Source organism: Drosophila gunungcola, chromosome 3R, assembly GCF_025200985.1.
Source record: "Drosophila gunungcola strain Sukarami chromosome 3R, Dgunungcola_SK_2, whole genome shotgun sequence".
Taxonomy (NCBI): Eukaryota; Metazoa; Arthropoda; class Insecta; order Diptera; family Drosophilidae; genus Drosophila; species Drosophila gunungcola.
The window spans coordinates 15,547,931-15,575,387 of NC_069139.1; the positions used below are offsets into that span (position 1 = coordinate 15,547,931).

The following is a 27,457-nucleotide window of genomic DNA, read 5'->3' on the forward strand; positions in this document are numbered from 1 at the left end:
ATATTTTATTTTAAAGTTTTAAGCAATTCAAACTAAGTTGTTCATTATTGACTATTTAATGTATGAAATAATATAAAACACTTAACCCACTATATATAGCAATATTTTTATCTAAAGCTAAACCAATTGATATATTTTTGCGTAAGAGTAATTTTTGCACAGTCAACCCGATCGCGTGGCTTGCCGAAATTGAATTGAAAATTTTGGCAATAATTGTGCGGGATGAGCTGTTCATATCTTGTGGTTAATTTTCGAGCAATCGAAAGTGCAAGGGTGAAAGGACGGAGACCGGTGAAAGGAATCGCAGATGGAGAAACCAAATAGAACCAGTACCAGCCCAGAGGCGAAAATCAATTTAAACATAATAAGATGGTCACCCTGGTAATTGGCCGTTAATGGCTTCATTACAAGCCGCAAGGCGGCGAAGAAAACGGTAGTTAAAGGCAAGACGGAAAAAAATAGTATAAACAAAGCAGAGTTGAGACCTGACCTAAGGCAATATAGTCAGCCAAAACCCCCTTGAAAATTCCCTCCATTATTGTGAGTCACAAGCACGCGACTGGTGGTCGCAAAAAACGCTGAGAAAAAGAGTTAAATTGTCTTGGAAAAAGAGAGAAATATGGCTTGAATAAAAGAGAAACCATCCAGCAAGCAGTGAACCCAGTCGATGCAAGCAGTGCGGCGCCAGCGATCAAATAAACCAACGCGCAGACGCCAAACCACATTCAGTTTCAATTGGAACGTTGCGCATGCGCCGTGTATAAAACTAAAATTCGCGCGCTTCGCCGTCTTCGCATCGCTTTGCCTATAACCGTTTTTCGGTTCGTTTGTTACAAATCATAAAAACATATTTTCGTTTTTCTTTTTGCCTCGAAAAAAAGCACAGACACAAATCGTTTAAATTATGAACTGTCAATATTAGTTACCATTATAAACCCGTTGGGTGTTTGAAAAATATTTCGATATGTGAAAGTTGGCCAAAAAACCAGAAATCTTAATTCTTATACAAAATTTGCATATGGTGTAAAATGACAAATAATAAATTGTGAAATTTATGAAAAGTGAAGTAGAACAAGCATTATTGTGAACCCAGACAAAACAAATGACACTCTTAAATGTATCTAGATCTATGCCCCGATTTCTTTAAAAGTGTGAAAGAAAAGAGCTTTAGCATCTGATCTTTTATAAAATAAATATATATGAGATCTGCATAGGCAGTTGAAAATATTGCACACTAAACAAAGAAATCTATGTTAATTGGGGCTTAACTCGAGTCCCCAAGATTTCACTGAAAAATAAAAGAAAACCTTTCCCAAAACACTTTCGTAGACAGGTTTCCCCCCAACCACTTTAAGTTATCCTACAATAACAATAAATAAAATGTTTTCAAAACAAAAAGCATTCTTTCTTTGTCAACGTTTTAGTACGGACTAATTTATGCAATCATAAGATAAGAAGACAACGCCCCTTGCTTATTTAGAACACTATGTTCCAAATATTTCCTATGCAAATCTCTTTTTTTGTTGTTGATAAAATGACACCACTTAATTAACTGTTGTTTGCTGTCTGTGAAATACTTTCAGTTGTTTAACAAATATGCTTCACTAAACGATAAAACAAACTGGAATACGAGAGAGTAATTAAATAATTGAAAGTGTGAGAGAATCAAAGGAAAATAATGCGGATCCCCAAGGGAAGATTGAGCGACTGGCTTCTGTCATTGGCATTTGGTAAGTACAGATCTTTAAATTACCCGGTTTTACCACTAAGCCAACTAAGTTAGAATCGATGGAAACCAGTTTGACGATTCCATTTCGTTTTTTTGTTGATTGGGTGACTGAACGGGAGCAAGGTCGTTCGAGTCGCACTAAAAAAAATTGTCGTTCTATGTTAGCCTGCCAAAATATTACAGATTATGCAATCCACGGAGATTCCAAACTCCCCGTCAAAACGCAATGTGCCAAAATGCATTGCTTTACGAAATGTCAGTCATTGCGGCTGCGGGGCTTTGACCATCAATTGCCGTTGACAATATGAAAATGAAGATTAAATACCTGGATGCGACACTGTCTGGAATCCCAAATACGTGCGGAAAGTTGCGTTTTATGTATATTTGTGTATCGTAGCGAAAGTACGCGAAGCGATGGATCCATCGCGGATCCATCCACGTCCGCCGGGCTCTGTGCGGATTATCCGCACAGTGGATCCCGGAGTTCACACTAATCTTTATGATATTGCAGAGTTGATTGTAAATTTGATAATAATTATTTTATCTATGCTCTATAATTTTTTTGGGATTTATTTAATTATAATTTTTTGGGGGCGTAAGATAAAAAAACTTTTTCTACTTGAAAGACAAATATAAGATTTCAATTCAATATAACATTTATACATTGAAAACCTATTATAATCCGTACCTAAAGCTAATTCCAAGAAGCTTGTAAATAATTAAATTTTACTAATAAAATGTAGTAAATAAATGAAAATCATTTTGAAACTTAAAAAAAAAAAATTTATCTGATAATAATTATCAGGTTGTGTCATGGTCAATTTAAACACAATCCTTTTGTGTTATGGCCTTAAATCAATTAATGACGTCATAACAATAGCAGTTCCACTGTTCAAACGACAGAGTAATCTATGGAAAGCCTTGTATTGATGGAATGGCATACAAATTATTATCACCATCAACATTGACGGCATTCGGTGACGGTGCATTACAGCGTCAAGTGGATATCTAAACTGGACGCCGACGACCTGGGAATGGGAAGTGGAGGATGGAGGACGGACTACGGAATACGCGATTTCTGGATGAATGAATGTTCCATAGCCGAACCATGGGGGCAAAGTTGAGGTAAACGTGCTCCACATCGAGTGCGCGGCATTTGCAGTGGAAAATGCAATTTCCCATCGGGGTAGCAAGGAATGTGTGCATTTGTCTGGCAGTGACTTCGTGGGAGATTGGGCAGATGTTTCGGAATTTGGAATGCTGTATCCATGTAAAAATCTTCTGGAGCGGGCAAAGTTCGTCCAAAATATTTCAAACTGCATTACACGGCAGACGATGAGAAACAAATTTACCAGCCCCAAAAAAAAAACACACACACTTCCCGGAGCAATTATGTTAATAACTTCCTAAAAACGAGCAACTTGGTTCACCTAATGGCCAAAAACCAATTATAGCCCATCACAGTCATTCATTTAACACCCAAAAAACGAAATTTGGCCCAAGTTCACTAATTGCCGCCAACAGTTTGCATTTTACATAATTTGCAAGTTTTGTCAACTTTCTGCAGTGCTTAATAGTTGCAGACCCACAATTTGAAGGTCCATAAATTTGCTTTGGGGCAGACAACAAACCAGCTGCGGATATATACATATATTTATGCACGGGAAAACAAGATTTTTCACTTCCACATGGAGGAAAAAAAGAGGGGGAGTTTGGGGCGTTAAAAGAAAAAGTAAAATGTTTGCCGAAAAAACAATAAAAAGAAAAACCACCAGCTTGCGGACACTGTCTGTGTCAATGACTCTGAAATGATTTCAACGCGAATTTCTCGTTTCGCTTCTCATTTCGCCGTTTACATTTCACTGATCGCCGATCCACAGCTGCGGGTCAGCAGCGTACGTGGACTTTATTAGCAATTGGATAATTGACATAATAACATGCTCTCAAATGGATAGAAAGCAGTCGGTGATCCGTGCCGAGCCTGATCTATTTGAGCCACTTTTAAGATCTGAATAAAGTTTGTGTTGTGCGATTTGGCAACATAAAATAAACGAACATATCTAAAGTCTTAAAAGATGCAATATAATAAAAAAGAGAGCTATTTAAATGTTAAACAAAGTGCCAAGTTTATTCACATATTCGATTACAGCTCCCATCCCATTTTTCAACAATTAATAAATATTCATAATAAAATCAGTTAAAGCTCATATTTGTGAACATTTCCAAGAATAATCAGAAAGCTTTTGATTATCTTAGATCTTAATTGCAGGCTATAAAAAAATATCAGATCCGCGCTACGCTACACAATAAGCTGGTTTTAACCCGCAATTCATTTTGTTTTCAATTAAAAAAGGTCAACAAATGAAATAGCTACAAAAACTTCTTTAACACCCTATCAAAACTTTCTTTTCTTTAGAAACTAAAGCCTATTTTAGAAACTAAAGCCTATTTTAAAATATTATTTTTAATATTTTGAAAACAAAAAAAAAAGATTATATAAAATCAAAATATTTTTTAAAATTAAAAATGCGTAGTTTATTCATATAGAATAAAATTAAGAGCCCATTTTTAGTAAGTTTCTGTCAATTTTCTCATAGTGAATATAATTATTTGTATTATATTTTTATAGTGATCTCATTCTAATTTACCAAGATTTTATATATACTTTTTATATAACAATAAAAATAATTATTAATCAATGAATAACAAACATTAAAATAATTTCGGAGTGGTCAAAAGGCGCTAGACAAATCAAAGCAGGTTAAAATGGCAAACTGATGGGGTGAAATGTATAAATATTCACAGCAGTGGTGTAGAGAAGCTCAGTTTTTACACTTTAATCAGCGAACGAGATGCACGGAAGCAGCCACCTGACTTTGACCTTGACTTTGGCCTTCGTGCTCATTTTCCTTGGGTGCACCCAAGCCCAAGGGGGTGACCTCTTCCGGTGCAATGTGCAGTACAAATGCTCGGATGAAAAAGAGTTGGTTTGGGCCATGGCCGACGAACGATGCCACGTGTTCCACAACAAGTGCCTTCTGAAAGTAGAGCAGTGTTCCCGCAAAAATAGTGGAAAATCGGAGCTGATTGAAACCACCAGTGATATCTGCAAGCCAAGTTGCACAAAAATCTGCCCGGATGTCTACAGTCCGGTGTGTGCGCAGATCTTCCAGGAGGAGTATATTACCTTTAGCAATGAGTGCGAAATGCGCAACTATATTTGCAGCAACGAAAGGCGTAAGTGAAACTTCTGACACAGCAAAGAATATCATTCACTGACTAAAACTTTATTCTGATTTAGCCTATTCCTATTTTGCGATCGGAGAATGCGTTGAGCAACCAGCTGGCTGATTCTATTTCAATCATATGTATTGTATTCATTAGGCCTTTCAAGGTTTTGCTATAAATGCAGCTGACTTTACGAAAAAAAATTAAGCTGGGAGAAATATATTTGCAAAAGTTAGTAACAGTCATTTCATTTAAAACAACGTTCATATCAAAAACGGATCCACAATTTTGTAACTCCATTAATTTTGTATTTAAAATGCAAGTTGGCTTTGGCCGGACATGACACGTACTATTTATTCCCTAAATGCGATTTAACCCATTTTTTTTTTTTTTTTTGAACGCCTTGACCAAAAACAGGATTTTCGACACAACTGAACGACTGAAAAGCCAATAAAATAAATGAAAATAAAAGCAAAGCTGGCCCCACAGATGTGTTGCAATCATGTCTTTAGCTTTTTAAGCTGGCCAACTACAAGTTGCACAACTTTTACGCAGCCACAACTCACCGTGGCCAGCAATTCAAGTTCAATGTTGTCTGGCTTTTCCAGCGGCCACGCTTCCACCACTCGCTTCCTGATTGCCCGCGCTTGATCGGATTTAATTAAGGAAAAATTTTGCATTTGCAATATGCAAAACTCATTTGAGTTGAGCAGCCACAAAGAAACTCCGCAGCGCCAATGTCCTCGGGGCAGTTTCACAATTACGCGATGTCCGAGAGAGCTGGTTGCAACATTTTCCTCGGAGTCCCCATCGAAATCCTTCCAGGTTGCAGTTTCAGCCCACAGAAGTGCTTTCGTTTGAATTACCTTGGTTACTTTTTATTTTACCCTAGCCGAGGGTATATTTCTTACGAACAAATGAATTTTATTACCTTAAAAGGCTTATGGTTAAGCCAACAAGTGGGCACGGAAAAATTTAAATCTTATAATTTAATTTATTGATCAATCATTTAAGGTCAATGATACACATATATTGGAGCCATATATTTGTTTTAAAATATTTAAGCCAAGCAATAAAAATGTATCTAAAAAAAAAATTGGTCTAAAAAAATACAAAAAATACAGTTTAAAGTTTTATCAAACGTTAGTTTAAGGTTTTAATTTAAAATTTTAATACGATTTTTCACAATAAGAGTATTTAAAATTTGAGTACCTCAGTCTCCTCCTTTTTTGTTTCCATTTTCACTTGGATTTGCATTTCTTGTAAAGTTTCTTGCTCTCGAAGTCTCTCATCCACTTTTCACCCAATGGATTTGATTGTTTTATGGCCTTTGGCAAATTTACACAATCCCATGCCGAATAGTTATCAACTTGTCCAAGGAGCGAACTGCAAGTCAAGTGCCTTTGCACAGGCGGAAGACATGCTTTACGAATGCAAATTTCCCACAGCTAAAACAAGCTCAACGCCTTGTTCGACGCCTTCGATAATAACTTAATTGATTTACAGATCTCTTTCTAACCAATTTTTAGGACGGTTCCGTTTTCGGCTTTTGTCATGGTGCGGGGGGTCGTTGGTTAATGAAATAAAAACCGGTGCCAAGAATATGATTTTAATTTCGATGTGATATCTTTAGGTCATTAAGTTTTGATTGTCTCATCGCGACTAATGACAAAATTTGAAAGTCAAACGAAGCATATTCAAAACTCATTTGTTTCACTCTCTAATTAACAAACAATGAAGTTCATGTGTTACAATTACGTTCAGAGTAAATACGCATATGAAAATTGCATAAGAAAAACCAAAACAAATGAAATACTTCAGGGGAAAATTAACCGCTTGGCTGACTAAAAAGTCAAACCACAAAAACCATAAATGAAAATATTTTGTTTACAAAAATTTAGATTGTTAAAAAAAATTACACACAGTAAATGGTCAAATTAGCTGAGATTATTAATAGAAATAGATTTTTGTATTTTCCTCTTAAATTCATAGTAATGTTGTAATAAATAAATCACTTAGCCTACGTTTTTATACGAAATGTATACAACAGCATTAAATGTATTCGCTACCAAGTTTAAAAATTACTAATTTTTGATTTAATAAGTATTTAAGCACTTAAATTGATAAAACTAAGAAAAAAATGCTAATTATACCTTTGCTCGTAAACACACTTCCAGTTTTTGAGCTTTGCTAACGAAACCGGTTGCAAAATGTTTTCATTATGAAAAATCATCACATATTTAATCTGCATATTTCAATGTAACTAAATTTAATAATCAAAAACTTACCGACTAAAAGTTCTTCAAGTTAACTTACGTATCAATCGAATTTGAAAGTAGTTTTTGCAAAGCCCCCATATATGGCTATATTTAAACGCCATAAAATATGCACATCAATTGTAATGAATCTGGTGGAGTGTTACATTTTTAATTCTCTGCTCAATTTATTTTAACAATATTTTCAATTTAAATCGCTGCAATGTGGTACATTGAATCATAACCAAAACATTGAATAAGCATTCCCGCTGCGAATCCACGCCAAGTCCTAAATTACCTCACACGACAGTAAAACTTGGCTTAAAGCAAAAGCCACAAAATAATAAGAAGCGAAAAAATTGCATGTGCAAATGCCTTGAATAAAACCAGCATGGAGTAGAAAGAAAAAACCATTGCTTAGGTGTAAACTGTGTGAACATTTTTCGGTTATTACACGCATTTTGTTTATTATTATTTACCCCGCAAGCTTCTCGCTTTAAGTTTTTTTGGCAACTACGCGAAGCCTTTGACCAAATACAGTCTTAAATGAAAAATGTCAACACATGAGACGATGTTTTTCATGATTATTAAAACGAGCAAGTGGAGTGGAGTAAGGTGGGGTGACAGTTGATGATTTGTAATGCCAGCAAAACGCCGCATTTGGTAAGAGGCATTCCATTGTTATGGCCTTTGTTATTGTTGACGTTGTAGATTTAACTGTAACTGTAACTGAGCCCAAAACCAACTGGGAAATTGCTGATAAACTTAGTGCAATGATGACGGGCTCGTGCGTAACTTGAACGAGAAACTTAATTGACTTTGACTAGGCGAAGTAACTAATACTCTGGGAAATATTAAAATACCCTTTCATTAAAAAAATATAACATCGTTATTTGTATGCTATTATATACTACGTTAAGGAGGATCTTAAAAAAACACGGTTATTTTCTTTAAGTCTTTATACGATTTGTTCCTTAGGCGTACAATTCAGCTCTTATTCAGTTGCTTTAAAATAGGTTAAGTAACTTAATGAAATCTGCAGTGTTTTTAATACGTTACAGCTCGTAAAATTGAATCAAAGCTGCCTCTAAAAAGCGTATTTCGATCAACTAACCCGGCATCTTAAGATGCCTATATACATTTTTCATTCACCAGATGATAGTTGACAGCATGACATAATTGGGCATTGTTGTTTGTAGTTAAAGCTTCGGTTGGGTTTAGTGAAATTCGGTACCACCCTGCTTTTGGGCCAAGAAGTGTTGGCGTTTGGGCTTTAATTAGTGGTCTAATTACTAAGCAAGTGATATGTGAACTAGTTGGCCCACCAGAGTGAAAGTTTCAACATATATTTGTGGGCCAAGTGGCGCGTGTTTAATTAAAAACACAAGACTCAAAAATCCCAGCACCTGCATAGATGAAATTACTTGGATTAGAGCCAAGCAAAATCGGCGAGTTGACAAAAATGGTTAAAAATCAACTGAACCCGTCTAAATAGCCATGTGCACTTGTTGCGTATGATTTCACAAAGTAGCCGCATAACTGAAATCGTTTGCTTTATTGCAAATAAATTATATACAATAAGCACATCAATGGGGATGCGACTGGGGGATGGAACAGGTTAATTGGTTAACTTGTGGAAAGTTGGTATTCCATTGATGTAATGACCGTAATCACAGGAAATTTAAGCACGCTCAATCAAATGTGGAATTTCCTTTCATTTATCAGTTCAGTGATTGTACTCTTCCTAGGTAAATAATGTTTAAAGTTCGATTAAATTAAATTATTTTAAAAGTTTTATTTGCATTTTCATAAAAGTATGATTTTTAAATTTATTTTTTAATTGAAACATGGAGATAAAATTGACAAAACAATATTCAAGGCGTGTTTTGATATTCAACGAAAAATTAAGCAAACCAAAAACATAAAAAAGTCTATAGAGAAAATACCAATTTACTCATGAATCACCAATTTACTCATAAGCTCACTGACTATGTTTAATATTTAAATCTAAAAGAGACTATATTTAAAATCTAAAAAGAATAAAAATTTACATCGAAACTAATATACTTCACAATATCAACACGAATTTTAAGTTTAAGTTGAGCAGGAAAATCAAGTCAAGGTGGTGTGGTAATGTTCAATTACATTTTCCGTTGCATTGCACATGACGAATTGGACACGCCAACTGCTAAATAGTAATTTAGAGCAACATTGTTACTCTAAGAAATCCAATTTAGCTGGAGATTTACCAATAATTCGTTTTCGACGTCAAACTGTCAGAAAACCAAAACCCAGCCAAAATAGAACAAATGAGATACCGATCTTGTTTAGTCTAATAGTTTGTGTGTTTCAGGTTGTGACTTCTATATTGATATACTCCTATTAGATGCTCAAATACTCTTGCTCTTAAATGGTGGTAATTAATCTTCGATAGTCACTAATTTGTCGATGTTACTCATTTGTCAACCACGATAGTCAAGGCTGATCGTGCGGCTAGCAGGTGATAATTTATAGCGACTTTTACTTAAATATTTGTTTGCCTCTCTGCGGGATCTTCATTCACCCAATTAAGGTCAAATCAAAACGTGTCTGACCCCTTTCTCTGACCCCACAGCTATACTTCCCTGGAAGAAACGCTACCATGTAATTATCAAAATAGGTTTGGAATGGTAAGGTTAATAATGCTGTAAAGTTGCAAACATTTACATAAATTAACTGCAATTAAAACTGGCCAGTGGTCAACTCATATTTATCAACTAATTGATGAAGTTGAAGGTCGAAGGTTTTTGCTCGGATAAACTAATTATTATGTACGGATTACTAGATTAGCCAAGCGTTTTTTATTTCGCTTTTGATTTTCTGGGCAACTGGCCACCCATTTAAGTTCTAAAATAGTCGAAAAAAGGTTTCTGTTTTTTGGCAATAAAGCAACATGCAAACACGATTTTTAACACCTTAGAAAAAAAAACAGTCGGCCAGTCAAGCTAAGCTTCCAAATTAAGCCAATTAATTTGGCTAGTTGCGACAACAATCGCTTGGCATGAGCCATAGTTGAGAGCCAAAAAATCAGCCGAAACTGTTTCGATATTTGGCAACCAAAAGAACGCAAAAACGAACCAAAAATGGCTAAGTTTAAAATGTTACATAAACTGCACCTGAATTCAAGAGTAATTAATTAAAGTGCCTCGCATAGACGCCAAAAAAAAATGTTGTCAAATTTTTGTTTTAAACCACTATTTATGGGCTGTCTGTGAGTCAGCTCGAATTCCATCCTTCTCCATTGTCTGCGGGAGATTTTCAAGTTTTTCACAGGGCAAAAGTGCACAGGGTCAGTATTTTTTTTGTTCGGTCATTTCGTGATGGTCATTGGAAGTCGCCTTGACCGTTTTGGGTCGGCGAGCACTTGTGGTTCTTTAATTCGCTCACGCACAGCTCAAAAATATATTTTTAAAATTGATTATCGCAAGGGAACCCCCTTATTAGCTTCCTGCGTCAACCCTGACTAGAATTTTGGCAACTTAATCGCTTTTCGACTTTTTCTAGATGAGTCTGGTAAATACGTTTGAATTAAGTGAACGTTATGACTGGTTTTGCCTCGAGCTTATGTATGAATGGAGTTTCAATAGCGGTTAGTAAACAACTACATTTAAAAATACATTTTTTTTAGAAAAGCATCAATGAACCAGCTTAATTACATAAATTAAATAAATGCTTTAAATATTTATAAATATAAATTAAAGACTTTTAACACAATTAAAATATTATTCACATCGTGGTTCTTAATTTGTATGTAATTGATTCTGAAATAATACAAGGAAACCCGGCATGAAACGGTGTTATTTTTAATACCTAGTACCTATGCATATTTCATGTTAAAAGACAGTTCCCTTTCCTGTTTGTAATAATCACCCCATCAATGTTTACCTTTTGCTTAAAGCACGCTCTTGCGAATTCGTGATACGGATTATGACATTCAATGGCCACCAACTGGAACCATATTAGTTATAGATTTTCATTGGTCAGCCCAACCCAGCAGGGCCGCCAAAAGAAACTCTGAAACGTGACTAACGACGGTCTAATTAACAAGATTTACTTTTTTAAGTTTCTTTGTTTTTTTCCTGCCCCGATTTGCACTGGTTTCTATCAACACAACACAAAACGAACCACAAAGGCAGCTAATTCTAGTAGTTACCGATTAATTCTGTCTGTGGGTCGGGATTAATTGCCATTTAGTAATCACTGTGGCGGCGGCCTCGTCATGTTCTTAATACTTTTGCTTCCAACACAACCTCAGCACCCAATTTCCGCCTTCTATAATATGATATTATTTGACCGTGTTCTGAGAGCACAACAAGCAGCCACAAATGATCGAACCATTTTTTTTTCAACCGCAGTTTGTATTAACTTGCTGGTGGTCATACCCCTTGTTTGATCAGATGTTTGTTGTCAAAATATGTATTACAAATTAAATCTTATATAAATTGTTTTTCTTAACATTATATCATAGATTTTAGTAATGGTTTAAGCTTTTGGAAGTGTTTTAGTCTATGGTTAAGGGTATCTATAATTCCGCCCTCTAAAGTCAGTTTCGTTTTCCGTAATTCTCTCAGTGCAGATGGATAGTTCTGGGGAATCTTTTGCGGATCTATTAGAGATCTGCGAGTGGCGAACCACATTTAGCAGCCATCGGCAGCTGGGCGACCTTGCCGGGCCGATCGATTTGTTACTACAGATCGATCGCTTGATTTCTGTAGCGCTGCAAATCGATCGAAACCGTGGCCATAAAACACTAAATTGAAGTTGTGCAGTCTCTGTTGTTTATTTATGCAATGTTACAGATTTTCCGTTTCTGGCTATTATGAGTTTTGTTCGCGTCTTTTGTTGAGTTGTAAGTGAAATACATTTAAATTTGTTTTGCTTGGCTTGGCTGAGCTTCGAGTGATAGCAATCAGCTGCGCGGCATTTGCTGTTGCTTTTACTTTGTTGCATGCACAAATAAATTACTTTTAATTTGCGTAATCATTTTTCAATGGCAAATGGATATATAGTTCTGCATTGTTTTATAGAAGTTCATTACAAAATTACCGCAGTAAGGCCAGAAATTCTGAACTATTGCGATTGTTTTGAGAAAGCCTTCATAAATAATTTGGGATCTGTGGCGATTGTCGTCGGGTCAAGCCAAACGAGAAACTCGAATCGTGTTTCATACGACCCGTGGACCACACTGGGATGTAGGCTTTTTTTTGTCTAACTAGACAGAGAGGGTCAAGCGCTGGGGTTACCAAAAAACGGAGGCAATGTGAATGTCTGGAAAATGTGTGGGAGACAAATTTATTGCTTCCATTTTAGACAACCTTGGCGCTTTAAAATTTGTTAAACTAATAATTAGTTCCCTTTTTTGTATAAATATTATTAGCGATTTCAAACTTATATAGAATCTCACAAAAAGTAGAAAATAATCAACCGACTATTTTTAAAGTATTTATTTTTTGGCACAATAAAAAATTTAACCTTAATGTTGATATTCAAACAATGAAGTCGACTTTTAAATTTTTTTATTACAATATAATCGGTTTTAACCGTACAACTTTATACTTTTATCCGGATACGAGTAAGTTGTTTAAAACACTTCACAAACTCGTAAATCGACAATGAAATCTTTATCTGAAATCTTTTTACTTCCATCAATTGGGGTTTAAGAAATGAGCCAACAAACTCACCCACCTGTTAGTGTCTTTTTAAAACCTTTGCTTTGCATTTTAAAATCAGACGATTAAGATAATCAATAAAATTAAATCTAACTCAAACGGTAAATGGCAAGGCAATAAAAACAATGCCAGCAAAAGGAAAAAAAAACCAATTACATGTCTAATTCTCATTTGAGGAAACACATTTGTGTATGAGGAAGCACTTTACATAGTTATTTTCGTTGCCAACCTGGCCGTGAAATGTAAATCTTATAATGAGATGCAACTGACCGATGTAGGAGGAGGCGGAATGAGTGTGCAAATTTTGTTAACTAAATGAATGCATGCAGAAAGTGTAACAATCATTTTCCATTTCCATACAATTAACGGTAGGCCAATGATAACAATTACTCCGCCAAACATTTCCATGGGTCGCTGGACGTCTAAAACTTGAGTGGCGGAAAATGGGTAGGAGTTAAATCCCAGACTGGAATACAACCAGCCACGTCAACGTTTACCCTTTTTTTGAGAACTAAATTATGTTAAAGAAAAATCTCTTTTTTTAGTTTAGCTTAGGTTAAAATCAAAATTTAATGCTACTATTGTTTCGACTTTATTGTTCCATATTAAGTGCTATTATTTTTCTTAGTTATTTTATTTTTTGTAATATGTCATATATAAACCCTCCAATCAAATGGTTTCATATTACATGATAAACTCAGAAACTAACTAAATAAAAAACTGTTGAAAAAAAATAATGCTTTGCAGTCAATTGAGATTCCATACTTCTTAAAAATCGAGTAAAGCTTTAAATTTAGTTTGCAATGATAAAGTTAAAAATCAAATCTTGGTTTTGCAGATTGGCAAACCAATTCTCCAACCTTTCAGTGACGAACGTGGTCGACGATTTTGACTTTGATGAACGCAGTGTGATTTTATGCACAGACTGAGACGCAAACGGGTGCCAGAGGGGTGTGTTTTTCCATGTTTATTTAATGGGCGGTTAATTTTTTTGGTTTGCTGTGCTGTCCGCAAAACGTCAACACACAGTTCAAATGCTTATAATGGGTGCCAGTGCCAGATTGCGACATTTGCAAACGAATCGCGATTGCCGATTGAAGGAATGGAAGGAAAACCCATTCACTTTTCTGTTTCTGTCGCGATTGTCGTCACCAAAGAGCGGAAAACGTGGAAAATAACAATATAAGCGCAACAAAAAAGTTTGAATTTTTGTATTATTTTATATAAATTTGTAATAGCAATTCCGCCGATCAAGTTACAACTTCGCCCCAAGCGGATGTTTGTTCTAGCTGAAAGTTAATTCGATGCAACGCGCCGCATTTGATATATGAATTAGATAAGTTCTCAGCGCCTAAGCGGAATGCAGCTTAAAGGTCGGGCTTAAATAGCAACAATGGACATTAATAATACCAAAAGACATTAGCCATTGTGGGCAGTTTTAATGACTGAAGTTGGGGTGTGAACTGCTGCATGTGGCGAATTACCCACGATTGGTGTGGCTAGAATGGAGTTAACATTTCACTTAGTTCAAACTAAATGGGTTTTTAAATCGATTATCTATTAGACTAAAAAAAAACTGGCTTATTTTGAATGAAAAACTTGAGATCATGTAACTATTCAGAAATCTCAAAATCAGCTGAATGTCAGAATAAACTAAATGTATATTTAGATCTAAAACATTATGATTAAATAAAAGAGGGTCAAAATCTAGGCTTACAACTCAATCTCCAACCAAGTTTGAACAAATTCGTAAGGTAATTTAAGTTTCTTTACTGCTGAACAATGGGAGATCTCGTAAAAACCAATACACATAAAGAAACAGAAGTAGCAATTTAGTTCGCACTTTAGTTGGCTAATATTTGGACCACCCGAAATTGTGCGATTGGTTTATTGCATTTTACGGCCTCTATAATTTGTCTTCTGGCCAAAAACGTAAGTGAAGGCAAATTTGAGGCCATGCGCCTTTTATTTTGCCTTAAATCCAGCTCGGACAGCCGGCAATTTGAGTTTGACTTCTTAGACCCGACTCGTGTAATGCCCACTTTACAGATGTGGAGTTTATAGTTTTAGTTTATGGGCTTACACGGGCGACTTTACAATTTGGACCATAAATGGCCAGAGGCGCGAGTGGTATCGTTTCGGCCATTATAATTTTGAGTCGCGGGCTGAGTGGCACAATAATCGGATCGGTGGATTCAGCCAAATCAGTTGGTGTCGTGCACATTTCGCCAACCTCAGGCAACTGATGATGATGCGATGGCCGATGGCCGATGGCCACAAGCATTTCCAAAACAACAGCGAAAAAATTAGAAATGGGTGGCAAAACGGTAAATGGAAATGGTCGTGGCGATGACAAAATTAAAATTCATTCACGCTCAAGTAAATATTTACGCAATAAATTTGCATTTAATTGCATTTGAGCGACGCATACCGGGGGCGGCCACAAAGCGCTGGCCGAAATCAAATCAAATCAAATTAGAAAACAATCCACCAGCGCACAGTATGTACACTGCAGCACTCTAAAAACGTTCCCCTACACAACACCACCTCCCCAAAAAATCGAGTGACCAAAACAATTCGTTCGTCGTATCGAAATCTAATCAAATTATGCGCCAGAAATGTCAAAAAAGCGTGAAATGTTTGGCTCCGGGGCGAGTGAATTAACCCAAACAGGTGAGTACTCCATGTCTGGTCCACCTGTATCTCACCCATCCCCATAATACCACTCATGCCACCAGAAATCGCATCAAAATTGCACAAAATAAGAAGAAGCGCTCAACAAATCATTTGCAAATTTTATGCAAAATACATGCAAAAGTGCTTGACAAATATGGCCTGATCAGTATCAGTATGCGTATGCGTATCCGTATCCGTATCTGAATCTGAATACTCCCATCTCTCTAATTTCAACCACAAACATTTTCGGAGCGCTTTTCTCAAATGGAACTAGAATTTGAGTGGGTGATGTGTTGATGAGGTGGAGGCCAAAAACGGCGACTGTGACTGTGGCTAAAATGTTTTTATGCGGTTCGCTTAATGTGTTTTGGCCATAAACCAACTGACAACTGGGCAAAACAGCTAAAAAGCACCCACGGGTTCAAATGTGCGAATTTTCGGGAGAGTGGCATCCAAATGACAACGATAACAAGTCGAATCCCCAGAGCAGCCAGCGGAAAATCTCCTGGCCATTCTCATCCTATCAGAAATCATTCTCAAACTTTTGTTGCCTGCGTTTATTTGTTTTCGCGGCCGCCTAATTGCATTTTCAACATTCTGCCGCACACTCCCCTGTTTATATTGTAATTGAAAACGCATTGAGGGTGTGGCGTTGACCATGACAATTTTATTTGGGATAGACACTTCCTCCTGCTACTTCTGTTCACATCGCGTGGTTTTTTGCCCTCTAAAAAAAGCTGTCGAAGAAATAAACAATTATATTAGCCAGCCTGGGAAACTTTTTTGTATTGAGTAATGTTCAGAAGAAAAAAAGAGCTCAATTGTAGAGCGTCGACAAGCATTAAAAGCAGCAAGACACGTCAGCTTTGCTTGGTTTTTGCAATCAATTTTAATAGTTACATTAGCTATTCTTTAATTATATTACCAAACTCACGTCTGCTGTGGAAACTCAGTTCCAAGTCAGGATTATGTGTATGTGTGTTTTAAAGGTTTTTAATTTAATAAAAAAAATAAATACGAGCAGATAAATGAATTACAAATTATAAAACAAAGTCAAATTTGGTATTCTTTCAAGTTTGTTCTTGGACTTGGACCACAAATTTTGTGACCAAAACAGGAGGCATTTCCATAATAAACCTGAACCGTTAAAATTATTTCTAATTTTAGACTTCTTGCTGCTGTGTGTGATTGGCAATTCCATTTGCAACTTGATTCCATAGCAAATCCGAAAGCCAAATCCAAGAAAATTATAAGCAATATGCGAGAAGCAAATACAAAAATTTTTCAAAGGATTTATAACTCAGCCGGAAGTCGGAAGGCAGCAGATTTAATAAGCCCCGGCTTCGAAGGGGGACCAAAGACAACAACTGCCGGGGACAACAGCATAAATCTGACACGTTGCCCCAAAATTAATTCCATACGAGCCACTTGGGAGCGACTCTCGGCTGGAAATTGGGCACAACCAGATGGCAGATGAGCCATCGCAAAACATTTTAGTGCCCCGCAGGCAGGATGCAAGCACACAGACAACTTATATTAATTAATGCAAAATTGCATTACGCATACGCACAGGTGTGCGGAGTAGATACTGTAGTCTGGCCAACACATGAAAAAGAGTCGTAAAATGAAAACTCTTTTCGACAATAAAGAAAACAACAAACTGGCAAGTGAACCAAGATATGACATACTGGAAGACCAAAAAAACAATGAAATTTTAGTTTATTCTCACGATAGGAAAGGGAATTTTAGAACTTTAGTTTGTTTGTTTCAGAAAAAAAAAATAATTCAAAATCAGTAATATAACTAAGATTTTAGAGAGCATTTATTGGTAATTGCTTTTTAATATTACCAATATATTAAAGCTTTTTGAAACCTAAGTTTTCGATATAATTCGAGTAAAATTGTACAAAAACCCAGATGAATTTGCATCACTTCAATGAGTGGAAACACCGCCAAGTGGGTGGAAACATTGTACAGCTTCCCATCTCTGGAGTCGCACAAGCAACAACCAGACCTTTCTTGCATCTAAGTTGCCACTTAAGCCCGGCCCGCTCTCCAATGCAAATTATCTGCCCCACAACTCTGATTTGGCTCGAACTTTCGGACACTTATTGTGAGACTGTCGACTGTCGACCGACGACCGTCGATGCCATGTCGTGGCCCGGGTCCCAAAGTCTGCAGATTGCTGGTCGGCATGGCAACTTGCAACACATGCCGCACAGGACACGAAAGGTGGGCCTGGCCAAGCCAAACGAATCCAATCCAATCCAAACAGGCCAGGAATGGTGAAACGGGCAAATCACACAATTACTTATGTTGCACAGTGATTGGTCACATGGCACGGCTTAAACAAGGCTAACCCGAAATTAATTCCCCCAAATTATAACACATTTTGATGGGTTCAGAAAGACTTGGGCTCCTTTCGAAAAACAATCCTTTTGACATAATTAATCCGAATCGAATTCATGTTTGATCATTGGTAATCATTGCTTAAAACAGCAAAGTCATTATATTAGTTCACTAAATTCACTTGCCAAATTGATTTTGCTTTTATAACTTGCTAATAAAGCAATACTGTAAGAAAATGCGATGTTAGTCCCTAGTATGCCAATATGTGATCTTATTCACAAAAAAAAAAATATAATTAGGCTATAAAATTTAAATTCTTCGTTTAAAGGCTTTGGCCTTTTTTAGAATTACCATCAAAGGAAGTCATAAAAAGCACACTTTACATAAGGCTAAAACCATAAACTACATTCTTAACAATCGAATTTGTGGACTGAGCTTAGAACATATAAGTTGTCATTAGACAACTGAAAAATTAAATATAATAAACTTAAATTATGCTCCTTAAAGTGAACGCTTTTCAGATTATAAAATGCAAACGGCTATATTATTTACATAATAATTACAATTAAAGAATGACTTTTTAAGAACACTTTATTATATGATAAAATGAAATTAACTAAATTCTTTAAAGCTTTAACACAATCATAACTTTAAAATGGTTTAGTAAAGTCCTATCACAGTCCTTAAATTTTCCTGTTTATCTAACCTGTTTTTGTTTATCTTATCTGTTTTGTACCATATATTTTGATACACTGCCTCTAGAGACAACATCTGCGTTCCAAAATCAATGGCGCATCACTGGCGTCTTTATTTCTACTCCCATGGAGGCTTTTTGTTCCTCCGCCGACTGCACGCCTCACTAAACACGGCCAACAGAAGCGGAGAGTGTGGCCAACAATGCGCACACGATAAACCAACTGATGTTAGCCATATGCAGTGGGGAAAGATGCAAGAAAAATTTGTTTGAAAATTTACCTAATGCTATTTTATAATAGTTTTTCTTTTACGGTTATGACAGCGCCGCTTGGTTTCTGTGGTTAAGCTTCGTTGGGTCTGGGTTTCTGCACCAGCCAAGTCGTTTAATTATAAGGTCTACATTGCACAATATCGACTGGACTTTTGGAATTTTTGTCATTTAACATTAATAAATTTTTACACATTTACAAAGTCGGTTCAACGATTTATGCCAATGCTTAAATCATTTGAGGAAACCAAATTTTGTAGGAATGCAAGCAAAAATCGAATCTAAAATTTAAGGCATTTCATCTGTGCATTCATTTTAAAGTTTATCACTCATACGTACTAATGATTTGTACCAAAATTCGAACTGGCTTTACGTGTCGAATAAGTTTAAATTGAATTATTATGGTAACTTTGAGAGCCATTGCACAACGCCTTTTTAGTAATGTGAGTATTTTTAGTACTCAGGGACTATCTCTATATTTTTCTAATATTAAAAGGTAATTTATTACCTTTTGAGAAAAAAACAAACCTTTGACTATTTAGTTTTATATTTATACCATACAAAATTGTTATATAAATGTGGATGATGTATTTCAGATAGCAGAGCTCTTTCTCCATCTGAAAATACCAGTGAATTTCTGAGACACCTTTTCAATTTACACCTATCTGTGAAGCCAAAGCTCGCTGCGAGTTCTTATTAGACACTTAGTTGTTGGTGGTTCTGGTTCTAAAGCTAACTTCCGGAACCACCTAAGGCATCCAGTCCTCCTACCACAACATTTTAGGGTGAAGCTGGCTGCGAGTCTTCGACGGATCGCAGCCAGGCGCAGTTGAGGATTTCGCGCAAATTCCAGCGGGCCAGCGCATCTGGCTCCAGAAGCACCGAAACTGTAGCCTTCGCCTGGGCTGAAATCAAATCCTGCAGCTTCCGGCGGAAGGCAAACTTGCGGTTGCGCTGGTCCTCCAGCAATTTGGTCAAGTTGCTGTCATCGTACGGCATCTTGGCATTCATCATGATGAACAGGATGACGCCCAGGGACCAGGCGTCTGCCAATTTGGGGTCGTAGGGTCGTCCGCAAACCACTTCCGGTGCGGCATAGGCAGCCGATCCGCAGTACGTCTCCGATTTCATCTCCCGCCCACTGTCGTCGCGACAATAGCGAGCGAACCCGAAGTCGGCCAGCTTGATGTTGAGCCGCTTGGAGAGAAGGATGTTCTCGCACTTCAAATCCCGATGGGCGATGTCCAGGTTGTGCAGATACTTCAGTGCCTTGGCCATCTGCAGAAACCAGATCTTCGACTGCTTCTCATCGATGGGACCCGTTTTCTTGATGTGCGACAGCAAATCTCCGTTCTCCGCATAGCGCATGAAGATGAAGATCTTAGGACCGCGCTGCAGGATACTGTGGATCTGTATAATGTTGGTATGATCGATTTTGGTGAGGATCTCCAGTTCGCGCGGAAAGAACTTGTTCACGAAATCGGTGGGCGCCTTGGCCTTGTCGATGATTTTGCAGGCCAAATGTACGCCGTGTCCGGCATCATCGGCATACCCGGCTGTAATGACAGTGGCATACGATCCTTCTCCAATCTTGTGACCCACATTGTAGCCCCGCTGAGCCAGTGCATCCACATCCGAGCTGCGCGTACTCAACTGGCGGTTCCCAGCGTTGGAGCTAAATTTGGACATGGTTATCTTCTTCGAGTCCTCGGCGTGCGTGTAATTTGTACCTCCAAGTGTTCCCAACTAGACAGATGATCGGTAATGGTATTTGTAATTTGTTGGGTTTTACACGGCGCACATATTTACCCTTAAGTTGGTTAATTTCACAAACTTTAATTTATCGCCACTGTGTGTGTTTAACTTACTAAATTGGAATCCAGAAATTTTGACAAAACCTTACAAACGTTATGGAGAATGAAAGAAATATAAAAATATATGCAAAACAGTCTACGATTGTTGTCGAAATGAATTTTGCCTGGACGTTCGCGGACTACTGAGTTCTTGACATATAATTATTTAATTTGAGACCAATAAAGACAAGTTTATTACAAGTTTAGTTTTGAGCTAAAAAAAAGTATTTTTCACTTGTTCTGCTTGCCTTATAGGTTTATATTCTTATTGGGAGTCTAAACCTTATCCATAAACAAATCGGGTTAACTGCATTTCAAGCATTAAATTGCAAAAAAAAGGCAAACAACAGATCTTGAATTCGTAGAACTCTCAGTGATTTTTTGCTGGTGTAAGCAAAGATAAATGTAACAGTTTGTATATGAAGTTTGATGAGACTTCCACAAACAAAAACCATAATGAAATAAAAGTTTAGTAGGAATCATTTTCCAAGATATTAATTATTTATAAATACATTGATAAAAGCTAATTTGCGACATCCGATCTGTTTACTGAGAAACTAAAATAAACAATTTTGTTTGCAGTATCCAGCCTGCTGCCCTTAAGCCAAGCCACTGGTGGTGCCCCCCAAGCCGCCCAAATCAATAGAAACTCCCGAAGCAGCCACAATACCACCGACTCTGAACTGAGTGCCTCGGAGCGAAGTCGACGACTGATACCCTACATGGCCTTCTATCTGCCCGCCCCCGAGTTGCCCATCAATCAGCAGTATGCGACCAAGCACTCGTCGTCGGCTGGCGGGGCACAGCTGCAGGCACCGCCGCCAGGACCTGGAAGGATACCAGTGCCGGTGGCCTACATGCCGCAGCAGAAGCACCATCCGCACCACCACGGACCACCGCATCCGCCACCGGTGCCGCACTATCAGACGGGCGCGGGCGAAGTGTACCACTCCCTGGCGATTGGAGGCCACCAGCATCAGCATCCCCATGCGCCACCGCATCCGCCACCTGGTCATGTCAAGGAGCAGCAGGCCATAACCGATTCGGGTGCCACTTTTATTGCCTATAAGCCATTAAACCCGACGCACAAGGCAAGTGACTTAAAATAAAAATATAAGCATAATTTGTAGAATTTTTTTGAGTTGATAATGAACGTATTGGTAGTAATATTGAAGTGAAATACAAAATAGCACATCACTTGAAGGTAAACTCTTTTTCCCTTTCTTCCTTTATTAAATTTTTATATTTTTATAAGAGATTAGTTGGATCGAGTATATTCATTTATTTACAAAGTTACTAGTGTTAAAAACTTGTAAGTAAATTACATAGTTTTTCAAGCAGATTCTATTTAATATGGCAGTATATAATATTACGCCCCAAAATCAATTTTTTACATTCGCTTAAACGACTTTTTTTTATCAGTAAACAATATGCAAAGTTTACTGACCGTTTTCCCATTCTTCTTCATTGCAATCGATTTCAAAGGCCATAAATAAACATAAATAATCACGTAATTTATAATTTACACGCACGCAGCACAAGACGGTGCAGCATTTTCCGCCGCTGCCGCCGTCGCCAAAGGAGCAACTGCAGCATCCACTGCAACCACAACTACAGCAACACCACCTCCTTCTTCACCACCAGCAGCAGCAGCAGCAGCAGCAACCACTGCAATTCGAGATACTATCATCTCAGCCGCAGCGCCAGCGAGCCAAACAATCAAAAATCAATTTAACGCCATTTACAGCGCAGAACACATTGCCGGGACAGTTTATACCCATTATTTATACGCCAGTGAGCAGTGAACCGGGCTCCTCCAATGCAATCAATTACAACAACATCCAAAGCAACCTGAAGAAGCCAGAGATTGTCTACAAAAATTCCCATCAAACACAAATAGTTACGGATTATGCAGGCGCCGCAGTTGTTGCCTCAGCCGAACAGCCTTCATCATCATCGTCATCCGACGAGGAGTTGAAAGATGAGGCAAAGGGAGATGAGCAGCAGCAGCAGCAGCATCGGTCGGAGGATCATGGATCCCAAGAGGAGGCGGTGGCGGAGCAGCAACACCAGCAAGTGCAAAACAATCCAAGGTAAGTTTTATTGTCACATGTGAGTTGTATACACGAAGAAAACCTCTGGTGCGAAAGCTCAAATGTAAGTCAAGCTCCGATCTCATGAAATACCTACATCACTCGCTTGATTAGGCAGTTCCCACAGCCACGCCCACTAATATATCGTGAGGTGTTCCGCTAAAAGTTGAAATATTGCATGCAGAACACAAATTAAAAATGTTGCCACTGCCGCCGAAACTCCCAAACCAGATTCATTTCATCTGTATCTTGGCAACAAGTTCGCATGAGCCACCCAAACAACTATCTCACCATACACTTAATAACATTGAATTATCATTATTTAAAATCCAACCTTCTTAATAAATCTGTTAGAAAATCATTATATTAAAGAATGGCAATGCCAAGTTTCTGTCAGCAATAAGCTATGTACAAAATAGCTATAAATTTTCTACTTCAATTTGACTGTCAAACTTTTAAGAAGGCAAAACGCACAGTTAGCTGAAACAGAAACTTCAAAATGTTTCAGTTTAAGCCAAATGCAACAGAGTCTGGGATTTAGTAAGATACGGATACGGATAATGTTGCATGCAATGCCCTCGGGCAGAAAAATCAATTGCATTAAATGCACCGGACCCAATCCATTCCAAACTCCGACTCCGTCCGCTCGTCTCCAACTCTGAATCCGTCCCCAGCACTTCGTCACCATCTGTGCAACTGCAGCGGTGGTGACGTAAGAACCATGACGACAACGATTGCGACTCCAATTGCCGTTCGATGTTCAGCAGGAGGCACTGCCGGTGGGCAAAAGTGGGCTGAGACTCGACCTGGCCAGTGTCTCATGTACCTCTCCACATGCTCTTGTAGTAATTGTCAAATGGCAAATTCATGTCATAAATAGCCAGCGGGCTCAAGTCAAAAATCTGTAGTACAATCGTTATTTCGGGATGGGATGGGAAATGGGAAAACACGGCAGTCAGCAGAGATTTTTACAAATTTAAATTATTTAATTAATTATTCCTTAAATCGGGTTTACATCTTTTAAGAAACTTAAACCACAAATTTTTTTAGGCTAACTTAAGGATAATAAGTAAAATAAAGAAGAAATACAATTTTGTATCACTATAAATAAGGGCTGAAACTCCCCTTATAGTCCTTATAATCCCGTTTTAGTCCTTAGTTTCCAAAATAAAAAACCAAACTAAAATCAAAGCTAACACCACCCCTGAAATTTTTGCTTAGAACCGAAACCATAACCGCATTGCATGATAACCCACCCACAGCATTGGCTACGCTTCCGTCTCGGTTCCCGATTCGAGCGCAGTTACCGCCACCACATCCTCCAAAAACGCATTGATAATTCATCAAAAGTCGCCGACATTCGGGCATGTAAGTAAATACGAAAGTTACTTCAACATGGCCCCGCCCACGACCAGTGTTGGCCATCATCCTCATCAGCAGCATCCGCACATGACGCCGCAGGAGAAATATGTGCTTTACTTACAACAGCGCATGAAGCACCATAAACAGCAACAGCAACAGCATCTGCAGCTGCAGCAGCAGAACTACGACTTTTCACATCCGGTGGTGCCAGCACAAAGCAATACACTGGCCGGCAGCCACCATCCACAACAACACACCCATCTGCATCCCCATCAGCCGACACGCCAGCAATCACACCATCACCCCCAGACCAAGACCCTTCATCCGAACAAGTACGATGCCCTGTACGTAAGACCGGATGCGACTGCTGGCCAACAGGTGCTGCACATCCCGCTGCGTGCCCTGATGGCCCACGTGCAAGAGCAGTCGCTATCCCAGTCCCAGTTGCAATCGGAATCGCAGGCACAGTCGCCGCGACACGAGTTCGCCAAGGATGAGCCGCTCGGGTAAGTCGTTAACTTGGATCGAGAAGAAAGGATATCTTTTAAAAGTTACTTTGTTAAGGGTTGATATTTAAATCAGTAACCAGCTTTCAATTAGTAATCTTTGACGTATTAAAACCCAAAGTATTTTGTTCCGAGTGAGAAGAGTGAGGAATTTTGTACATAAAGCTGACCCATTATGTGGGTTAAGTTGTTCGGACAAAGGTTTAATTTAACATTTATATTATTGATTATCACATTTGAAAGAATGCTCGGCTTTCTTTAAGAACGAAATTTTTCCGGTAAAACCATTGCTTGGCATTATAGAAGTGCCTATAGAAAACTCCCCTAAAATTTGATAAATTCTTTAGTTCCCCAGCACCGCCGCAGTTTATTGATTATCTGATAGATGGACCAAGACAATCGCTGGATGAGGAGCAGCAGCAGCAGCAGCATCAGCAGCAGCAGCACCACTCGCAGCATGAACTTCCTTCGGCGCATCAACCGCCGCAGCATGCTTACATCCTGGTGACCACAACCGCCCCACATATCGAGCACCAGCCGGCGCCACAGCTACATCCAGAAATTTCAACACCGCGCCCACCGATTCTCTATAACCATCAGCCCACGCTTCGATTGCAGCCAGTGCATAATTACAAGGCCACCAGGCGTCCCATTTACGTGACCACGCCGTCGCCAGCAGGCCCTTCCATCCCAAGTCACACGGTAGAGATTACGCCGAAATATGTGTACGTTTCCGGAAAGCCGCCGAGTGCTCAAAGCCAAGAGTTACCGGTTAGGGAACCATCTACGGTAACGCCTATTAAACTAAAACCAGTTTTCAAATACGTCCATGAGCGCCCTCCATTAAAGCCAGCATATATCCCAGAAGATGAGGATCAGCTACCTGATATACGCACCTCATCGCTGGCCGAAATTCTTCATAAGCTTCAGGCCAGCAATCATCTACCACAAACCTTAACACCCGACAATATCGACAACTCCATCAAAACACTTATTCGCATTCTGCAAAACCTTAAGCAAACCCAAACCATTGTGGCAAATCCTCCGCAGCATCACGATGAGCACAAGCCCAGTTCCCATGACTACGATTATAATGAAGAGGAACACCACTCTTCATCCACTGGATCCGAGGAGGCTAATGAGGCGGTTGCTAAGGCCAAGGGACCAAGTGAGTAGCTTTGAGATAAATTTGTTTTCTTATTTAATTTTAATAACTTCAATAGATAAACATCCCGGACCAAGTACTGGAAGACCTGGCGTTGATTATCCCAACTACGCGGAGATCCCTCAGACCAGTTTCGAATGCACCAAGCAACGTTACAAGGGATTCTTCGGTGATCCGGAGACAAATTGCCAGGTTTGGCATTATTGCGATCTCAATGGAGGAAAGGCATCGTTTCTGTGTCCTCATGGCACCATATTTAGTCAGGTAAGACATGATTTTTATAAGAGAATTCAAAGACTTTAAAGAAACTAAGAGACGCTGAGTGATACTACAAAATACATATATTTTACAGATTGCTTTGACCTGCGACTGGTGGTTCAATGTGAAATGTTCTACGACTGCGCAACTTTATGTGCTTAACGAGCGACTATACAAGTACATTCTGCCTTTTAATCCCAAGTTTCCCGAGGACTACAATGGGCCCATTGTGGATAAGTAAGATAATAAAATAGCTCAAATTGTAATCATTAAATAATCTGCGATCTATGAAAGGTACCTGGCCATGAAATTCCAGGAAATGGAGGAAAAGATGCGTCAGGAGAAACAACGCAAGGCTACACAGCAGGCGGAGAAACCCATAGATCCTACATCCACTCCTTCGCTGCCCAAAAATCACAAGCCCGAACCAAAGCATGGTAGTGGAATTAATGCCCAGGTTTATGAGCAAAGCTCCGAGAGAAATTTGCTTATCGATGATGAAATAGACGACATATCAGAGCGAGGAACCTACGACACATACGAACAATCAGCACCCACAACAATAATGGCACCCACGAGCACGCAGGACACCCAATCCTATGTCCTCAAACCTATCGTAGTGTCCTCCACTCCACAACCACAGCCAGAGGTTGACTTCGAAGTGGAACCAACCGCTCCGGAAAGCAGTGAAGAGGAGGATAAGCTGCAAAATTTGAAGGACACAAAGGACGCTGAGAAAACAGGGCGGGAAACCACCAAAGTAAGCGTTGAAAAGCTGGAGGTGATTGAGATTAAAACGGATGGAAATACTGGACAACTGATGCCCATCAAGGATACTAGCAAATGAGCATTCTTTGGAAAGGATGAAGAGCTTGCCATATTTGTAATGAGAAATTCGTCTACGAGTTGGTTGTATAATCCCCTAAATTATTCTTAGCGAGCAAGTACTGTAAATAGCTAGCTGTAAATGCAACTGTATACATACCTATAGCTATAGTTAAATAAAATCTGACTAGTATGTAAATTATATAATAGCACTTACCTCCTGGCCGTTTTGGATGTTGAGAAGAGCTGAGTTCAATGCATTCAAAGATGCCGGAATTTCGGAGGCATAGCGTTGATTCTAAGGAAAGAAAAATTATTGTTAATAGGGATTAACAAATTTATAAAGTCGATTTATCCGTCCACTCTAAACATGTTGTTCTATAGGAAAATAGATTTTCTTACAGCTTTAAGTAATAGAAAAAACAGAATTAGAACTATCAGTCAATCGGCTGTCGAAATCAAATACTACAATATAAAAATCAAGTA

The 27,457-nt window shown here is 38.4% G+C and overlaps 4 protein-coding genes across 7 annotated transcripts in view; 2 read left to right on the plus strand and 2 right to left on the minus strand.

Moving 5' to 3' along the window:
• Positions 1-27,457, minus strand: part of LOC128252969 (uncharacterized) — a 59,720-nt gene that overhangs the window by 30,523 nt on the left and 1,740 nt on the right. For both annotated transcript variants that reach the window (XM_052981215.1, XM_052981214.1), the window contains exon 3: positions 27,189-27,269. In XM_052981215.1, coding sequence (XP_052837175.1) covers positions 27,189-27,269 — 81 coding nt within the window. The remainder of the gene's footprint in view (positions 1-27,188; positions 27,270-27,457) is intronic.
• Positions 735-27,366, plus strand: LOC128252970 (bromodomain-containing protein 4). Of its 3 annotated transcripts, none has more exons than XM_052981219.1 (9): positions 735-821; positions 1,584-1,730; positions 21,345-21,853; positions 22,299-22,855; positions 24,118-24,723; positions 25,071-25,891; positions 25,947-26,152; positions 26,241-26,383; positions 26,441-27,365. In XM_052981219.1, the coding sequence occupies exons 2-9, from the start codon at positions 1,679-1,681 to the stop codon at positions 26,991-26,993; spliced, it is 3,447 nt and encodes a 1,148-aa protein (XP_052837179.1). In that variant the 5' UTR covers positions 735-821; positions 1,584-1,678; the 3' UTR covers positions 26,994-27,365. The 3 variants fall into 3 exon arrangements, with proteins under 3 accessions (XP_052837179.1, XP_052837178.1, XP_052837180.1); XM_052981218.1 differs by lacking the exon at positions 735-821 and adding an exon at positions 860-1,061 and having other exon boundaries at positions 26,441-27,366; XM_052981220.1 differs by lacking the exons at positions 735-821; positions 24,118-24,723 and adding an exon at positions 860-1,061.
• On the plus strand, positions 4,551-5,192 carry LOC128252975 (U-Kazal-Dg21.2). The gene is made up of 2 exons (XM_052981223.1): positions 4,551-4,966; positions 5,031-5,192. Exons 1-2 carry the CDS (start codon positions 4,582-4,584, stop codon positions 5,078-5,080), a joined length of 435 nt encoding a protein of 144 aa, XP_052837183.1. The 5' UTR covers positions 4,551-4,581; the 3' UTR covers positions 5,081-5,192.
• LOC128252972 (testis-specific serine/threonine-protein kinase 1) lies at positions 19,682-20,903 on the minus strand. The gene is made up of 2 exons (XM_052981221.1): positions 20,719-20,903; positions 19,682-20,655 (listed from the first exon to the last, which is right to left on the minus strand). Exon 2 carries the CDS (start codon positions 20,596-20,598, stop codon positions 19,690-19,692), a length of 909 nt encoding a protein of 302 aa, XP_052837181.1. The 5' UTR covers positions 20,599-20,655; positions 20,719-20,903; the 3' UTR covers positions 19,682-19,689.